The sequence below is a fragment of the Phalaenopsis equestris genome, unplaced genomic scaffold (assembly GCF_001263595.1).
Source record: "Phalaenopsis equestris unplaced genomic scaffold, ASM126359v1 Scaffold000167, whole genome shotgun sequence".
NCBI classification, from domain to species: Eukaryota; Viridiplantae; Streptophyta; class Magnoliopsida; order Asparagales; family Orchidaceae; genus Phalaenopsis; species Phalaenopsis equestris.
In genome coordinates this window covers 626,436-634,334 of record NW_018164609.1, presented here as the reverse complement: position 1 = coordinate 634,334, position 7,899 = coordinate 626,436, and the positions used below count along the sequence as shown (strand labels likewise).

Genomic DNA, 7,899 nt, shown 5'->3' with positions numbered 1-7,899 from the left:
ATTAGACTCGTAATCAATATATATGAAAGAAATGGGAGATATAAATATAAAAGCAAAGTTTAGATGTTAGACATATAAATACATGAGAATTGCCTTGTATGCTTTTTTTAATGAAACATGATGTTCTAATTATTTTTTGAATTGTCATATATTTGATTTTTAATATTTAAATTTTTATATTTAATTTTAGAATATTTAAATGGAATATTTTATTTTGAATAAATTAATGTTAAATCAATGAAATGAAAGATAAAGAAAATAGAAGTCACGAATGATTGAGAACTGCAATAGCCAACAAATATTTGGATGATCATATGCTATCATCACATTTAGAAGATTTCAACTGTCATTCAAACGAGAAAATATTACATCAAAATAATCAAACTTACAGATGATGGCGTGCATCACATTACGCCAGAACTTAAAAAGAACTTAAGGTCTAACTTTATAAACATATACAATATACACAAATATAAAGAGATTACAAACACAGATTTCTAAGGAACATTAAACTTGAGTAATCTTCTACTCATTTTGGGTCTAAACATACAAAAATCAAATATCCTTTTAAGAATTTTGACAGAGTCGGATTCATATAGTCAAGATATTCAACTCAAATATAAACTTGATGAAACAAAATTTGAATGATGCTTACAAATAAAACTATAACAACTAAAGTGACAGCACCAATAAGCAACTTTACAGCTTCAGATAATTGAATTGCTTGATTGGAACAATAATAATGTACATGAAATTACACATTAACATGTAACATTGAACAGTCTATGTGCTCCACACCAATCTGGGCTTGGGGAAATAGAAAGCCTGTAGAAAGTTGCAGTGCAATGGAAAAAGGTTTTTGCTTCATCAGGATCTGTCATCAAAATTTTGACCATCCCAACAGTCAACGCCTGTGATGGGACAGCTTCTATTTTCACAATTTTTCTGAATGCATCTTTATTTGTTCTCGGAACAAAAAGGATATATATGTATATATAATATTCTTCTGTGCTATGGCCCTGATGTTGAGGATCCTCAAGTGCTTGCCTTCAATTTTAATTTATTATCAGACTCCCCTCTTACAAAATATCTAAGTTCTGCAGGAGCAACAACCAGATTCAACCATTCTTGTAACTCTTCCCCTTCCACTTTCTCCTTTTCTGATAAAATCATATATATATATATATTAGACAATTCATAAAATAGATAAAATTGCAATAATGTAACACAATAAATATATGGTTGCACTAGATAATAAGTAAGAAAATAGTTGAAAAAAGGCAGTAGAATTCTGAGTTCGGATAAATAGCACTCAAAAGCATTGCTAGTTAACAGAATTATCAAGTCATCATGCATTCATTCTTCAAATTCTCACCCAGATATTACAATTAACAGTAAAATCCCAACCCAAATTTATTCGCTTTTATTTAAAAGCACAAACAGACTTTTTTTTTTTTCTTTTTTCTAAGGTTAATGCATTAAACGTCGACCACCTGATGATCAGGTTAAGAGAGTATATGTTTTAAATTCAACTCATTTTAAGAAAGACAGAGGTAAACCTAAAAAAACTTGATCATACCATATAAAACATGATCTTAATCTATTAGAATTAAATGAAAATATGACACTCCATGAGACTCAATGGAGAAAAACTATTAATGTAGCCGAACCCATTTAGTGGGATAAAGACTACTGATGTTGTTGTATTGTCAACTTTTCATATAATTTTAGATAAAATTAAAAATTTGTAACTTCAAATTGGTAAAGTTTGTTTAATATTCTCTAATTATTTAAAGATTATATAATTTATAAATCTTTTTATAATATTTAACAAATTACATAATCATATTAATTGTTTAGTAAATTAAGAAATGTACATAATTTCACTAAAAAAAATATAGAGGTATATATTTCATTGTTTTTTTAAATAAAATTATATTCCTTCTATGATTTATATAATCACTGGTAAAGTTATAATCTAATAAATGACATTTATTAAAATAAATGATTTACTATATCAAAAAAAAGTTTGATATTCATTAATAAATTATGGGATGATTTACATAAAAGAAAATTTATCCTAGAAATGTCAAATTGTCATCTAATGGGAATGAAATCAAAAGAAGTCAAGTAAAAAAGGATAAAGTAATTAGGCCTTATGAGATAATTTACATACAAGGAAATTTAGTTATTGATGATGCAAACACGAGAAGAAAAAATCCAACTAGAAAACATAGAAGGATAAAATCTTAGACAAGTAATCTTTATCACATATGCAATTACTGTAATAGAAAGTCAAGTTCTGGCATATTTCGAGTAAAAGAGCATCTTGTCCATCTTTATAGAGTATCTAAAAGGAGTAACATGACTAAACGTCAAAAAATGCCTTTGGATGTGAGAGAGAAGCTGGTTGCTTATCAAGAAGGAATTAAAAATTGAAGCAAGTTTATGTTGGAACATAATGAGAGAATGATATAGATTACTGAAGAATTAGATATTTAAATGTCCTTAAATTGTGAAAAGAGATCATTTGAATCAAATTATGGAACAAGAAGCATAATTATACCTAAACTAAAGTCTTATGAATCATTTGTTTAATCAAGAAACTAAATAAGTGGTTACAAAAAAGGGAAAAAACAAGGAAAAAAAAATGAAAATCAAAGAGCGCCTAAACAAGCGGAAGGAAAGGATCTATAGAATACAAAGCTAAATCATTGTATAAAGCAATCAACTCCGTTTAATGGCGTGAAATAGATGAGCCTTGACCACATAATAGAGGCTTTTGCACAATATAACCGAGCCTTAAGATTCTTTTCTAATAATGAGTGGAGAGTCCCGCCACTTGAATGAGCAATAAAAACACCTATAAAAATATTGAAAGAACACACAAAATTTGGTCGATAACAAAGTTACAAATTTATATTTAATGAGTGAACTGATCATAAAGAGGAACTTATAATGAATATTTTAGTAACTTCACTACTAGGCACAGTATTCTTTAAGTAAATAGAAGTGTTAAAATCTTCAAATGTTGCATTGAAGCTCTTAAAGCTCCTTGATGCGCAAATTGAAAAGATCAAAAAGAGAATGTACTCAAAATTATAGATAAGCATTTCAACTATGTTCTTAAGGGTTAGTAATTTAAAAAAGTAGCATCAAAATGGGTCCCTGACTTTTTGCAGAGAGTCATACCAGTCTTTGAGTTTATAAAAGTGTCAATTTGATCTCTAGACTTTTGATATGAGTTGAAATAAGGACTATTTTATCTCCCATTAAAACAATCTAGAGACTTTAGCACTTTTATAAATTGTGGACCAGGGTGAGATACATCATCTTCCCCCAGATGAAGGAGAGACTCTTCCTATTCGAAGGGTCCTATGGACCGATAATGATACAAGAGATCCATAGAAGCTTCTTCACAGTATTTTCTACACCCATTGCAACGTAAACGGGAAGGTATGTCATCTCATCATCAACGGAGGAAGCGGTAAGAACGTGGCATCAACTCAGATGGTCGAGAAACTGGGACTCACGACTCAGAGACATTCCCAACCATATTCACTAACATGATTGAAGAAGAAAAATAGGGTCAGCATTGAGCGGCAATGCCAAATAGAGTTTTTGATAGAGAGTCAATTGCAGGATCAGGTTTGGTGCGATGTGGTCCCCATGGATGCCCGTCATCATCTGCTAGGAAAACCGTGGTAGTTTGACCGGAAGACTCAACACAATCGATTCAGAAACATTTATTCCTTCACTAAGGACGGAAAGCACATCATTCTACTTCCTTCGATAAAGCCCGATGGCACAGGAGCCCTTACTAACAGAGCAGCGGGACCAGTTTTAATGACAATCGGTTTTTTACCACCATGGCCACCAACATGCAAGAAATTTCAGTCCCAGGAGATTGAACCGAGATGGAGGTACGCTCGCAAGTGCTTTGAGAGACAATACAACCAACAGTGGGACCCAGACGCTGCCAGGATTAAAGATAAGGAACCAAACACTTCGATGAATGAAGTTGAAGCTCCTCAAATCCTAAGGGACTGACGTGGGGCCCAGGGGAGGACTGACTGGTCCTCAAGGGAGGGTGGTTAACGCCACCTCCTTCCTCTTCCCTCCTTTCCTTTTTCTTTCATTTCATTCTTTTCTTACTCTCCTTCCTTGGCCCTTTCTAAATTTAAATCATTTCCTAAAATTTGAATCCTTATTTTATTTCATTCTCCTTATTTAAAATCCTTTCTTAAAATCTGAAATCTTATTTTATTCCCCTTTCTTATTTTAAATGCTTCCTAAAATGGGTCAAGCCTTTTTATAAATAAAAGGTGATATGCTTAGAGTTAGAGGTCTTATTTTTATATATGAATTTAGGTTTTACCCTACAGCTTTTCCCTCAAGGGTTGTATCCAACTACGAGAGGGGTGCTTCGGCTGTAAATCCATCCAAGACGGTAAATATCTCTGTTGTTCCGACTCCCTCCAACTCCCTGATTGACCGCCACCGCCCCCGCATCCTCTTAGCCCGCACAGGGCACTTTTTGCCAGCAGGAGTCCACCGCATCTCCTCCATCCTCTCCTGCAGACCACTGGTTCCCACAACCATCTTCAGCACTCATGGCACCCCGGTGTTCTCTAGTTTGGCCGCCCCTTCTCCTGCATGCGGCCTCCTTTCCTGCAGCTCCCGTGCAGGCCACACCTCAAACTGCTTCGTTCGCCTCCACACTGCAACTTCCCTGCAGGTCGCAGCCACCACGTCTCCTTCCTACGACTTCCCTGTAGACCACACCGTCTGTTGTCCACTTCTTCCGACTTCGGTTTGATGTGTTGACGATCGCTGACTTGACGTCCCACTTCCTCCACAGCTGTCTGACAGCTCTTCGGCCTTCACCGCAACCACCAATCTAATCCACCTCTCTGGTATTTTGCCTCATCAAGCTTGTTGTGTTTTCTTTTGTTGAGTCTTTAATTATAATCCTTTGTTTTAAGCTTTTGTTTTGTGTGTTATTATTCTTTCTTCTGAATTTTCATTGTAACCTAGTTTAAGTCATTAATAAAATTATATCTTGCGTCGTGGTTTGGGTTAACTCTGGTATCATACTGCTACAGGGGTTTTCTTCATATACTCTCCTAGCAGTATACCAGAGAGCATCCAAACTGTTGATCGCACATCATAACATGCAGTTGGTAAAGGCACAATGAGAGATACCAATTATATAAGATTGTCTGATATTTTACACGCCTCTTCTTTTCCTGTGAATCTTTTATCCATTAGTGTCATTATTCTCCAACTAAAATGTGTTGTTTCCCTTAATATCCCGAAAGTGGTCTTCCAAGAGAAATGGAAGGGTAGACACTTGGGAGTAGAATGTGGCATGGTAGACTCTGGTACTTAAACCGGGAGGGGATGGACTCAGCATTGTCATCCATGATAGAGAATGATGAAGGAGAATTTGGGAGGAGTGTAGAATATATTTTGTTGCTGCATCACAGACACATGAGACACTTTTGTTTTAGTTTATTAAATCGGTTGTATTCTTCTTTGTATGAAAAAAAACAAATAAACAGAAGCATGTTTGTGATGCGTGTGAGTTTGACAAACATATTAGGAGCTCTTATATCAATTATAGGAATAGAAGTTTTGGTATTTTTGACTTGATTCATTCTAAATTTGGGGACCTTGCTCTACAAGTTTTATGAATGGTTATCGATATTTCGTGACTTTTATTGATTTTTTTTCTTATGTTACTTGATTATATTCGATGAAAAATAAGGATGATGTATTCGTTTGTTTTAAAGACTTCCACAAAGCAATCCAGACTCAATATAGTACAATAGTGAATGTATTGAGGTCTGATAATGAAACAAAGTATACTAACAAAGCATATTTTGTGACTTTTATTGATTTTTTTTCTTATGTTACTTGGTTATATTCGATGAAAAATAAAGATGATGTATTTGTTTGTTTTAAAGACTTCCACAAGTCAATCCAGACTCAATATGGTACAATAGTGAATGTATTGAGGTCTGATAATGAGACAAAGTATACTAACAAAACATTTGGGGAATACTGGTCAGTTCAGAATATGCAACATCAAATCACATGTCTATACACACTGACACAAAATAAAGTAACACGAAGGAAGAATAGACAACTCCCAGAGGCTGCCCGAAACATGATGATCACAATGAATGTCCCAAAGCACTTATAGGGGCAAACAATTTTGACAGTTGCTTAATTGATCAACAAAATGCTATCAAAGATGTTGGACTGAAAGTCTCATTGTCAGATATTGAAAGGAGATAATAGTGTGATTGTTCTATTGAATGTGTTTGAATGTCTATGTTTTGTGAAAGATAACGGACCATCATCAGAGAAGTTGGATCCCAGAGCTATGAAATATGTGTTTGTAGGTTCTTCTTAACCCATAAAAGATATGTTTGCTTGAGCTTGAAAGAGAAGAGCAGTGAGCATAAATGTGTCATTTAGAGAATTTGAACCGTACTAAACCAGGAGATGAACTCATCTTTCGGTGACTCTCCAGATACTGGAGATATGAGACAAGACGGGGTGAGTAGCAATGGTGAGAGAGTGATACACGTAGGAGCCCTATCCTGTGATGCGGGAGGAATCAATTGAGGAATTGGAAAAGGAGAGTGAACCCAGAGGTAATAAAATTCAGTTTGATGGTGAGCTAAGGGTGTATACACGAAGAAAAAAACAAAATGAGGGAACGATGCCTGTAATGCCACTTGTGCCAGCTAGTCTCGTGCCCTAGTCTTCCCCAACTCTTCAGACACGTATACCATCCACCTCCTACTCCAAACTCCTAAGTGATATGATTCCTCCTCCTAATCCCCCAAATTTTAAGGAGAACCTCCCGTAGCAATGCGGGACATCCTCTCCACCGTTTTAGGTGAGAACTTGACATTACTAACTTTATTTCATATTCTAAAATATCACCTTTACGTGAAACATTCATTGCATCTTTGGACATTGTCTCTACACCCAAGTGTTGACAGTTTGTTAAGGAGAATTACAAGTGAAAAACGGCTATGCAAGAAGAACTTATGACTCTCAATAAAAAACAAACATGGAAGATTGTGTCACCACCAGCTAGGAAAAAGGCAGTTGTGCAAGTGGAGCTTTACAGTGAAGAAAACTCTTGAAGAGAAGGTGGACCGGTACAAGACACGACTTGTAGCAAAAGGATGCAGTTAACATATGGCATTGACTACAATGAAATATTTGTATTGGTAGAAAAGATGAGCACAATAATGACATTTGTTTCTCTTGCAATGAATGGTGGGTAGAAGTTACACCAACTCGATGTCAAGCAAGCATTTCTTCATGGTGAGTCGTTGGAGAAATTATATATAGAGATATCACTAGAATTCAATACAGTCCAAATAGCGGGCAATGTATGTAGCCTCAGGAAATCACTGTATGCCTTGAAGCAGTCTCCTCGAGGTTGGTTTGATAAATTTAGAAAGGTTGTGGTGGACATGAGATATCAACAGACCAATGCAGACCATTGTCGGTCAACTTTTTCGATTAATAGATTTAGATTTTGAAAATATGAAAATATGAAAATAATTTTTGAAATTTAATTTAAATATAAGAGATATATATAGTTTGAGTTTTAAAAGTAGTATGTTTTAATTTTTGAAAAATGAGACCAAGTGAATCTCATTCGTCCAATAGTTTGCATAATCGTGTCTGATACCGCGAATACTACACCCTCCCGAAAGATAAGTGTAGACCTCGGCGATAGACCCAATCCTGCAAACTAAGAGATTTGTGACATCCGTTTAGTCTGCGAACCTTTTATATATGACCGACAAATTCCCCTATTTAATACAAAGATTAAATAGGGTTTATTTTACCTGGGTTCCAAGTTCC

The 7,899-nt window shown here is 34.9% G+C and overlaps 1 protein-coding gene across 4 annotated transcripts in view; it reads right to left on the bottom strand.

Moving 5' to 3' along the window:
* Nucleotides 1-567: 567 nt before the first annotated feature.
* Nucleotides 568-7,899, bottom strand: part of LOC110022077 (ATP-dependent zinc metalloprotease FTSH 7, chloroplastic) — a 44,533-nt gene continuing 37,201 nt past the window's right edge. For all 4 annotated transcript variants that reach the window (XM_020720863.1, XM_020720861.1, XM_020720860.1 and 1 more), the window contains one exon: nt 568-1,160. In XM_020720863.1, the coding sequence (XP_020576522.1) occupies nt 1,036-1,160 (125 nt within the window). In that variant the 3' untranslated portion in view covers nt 568-1,035. The remainder of the gene's footprint in view (nt 1,161-7,899) is intronic.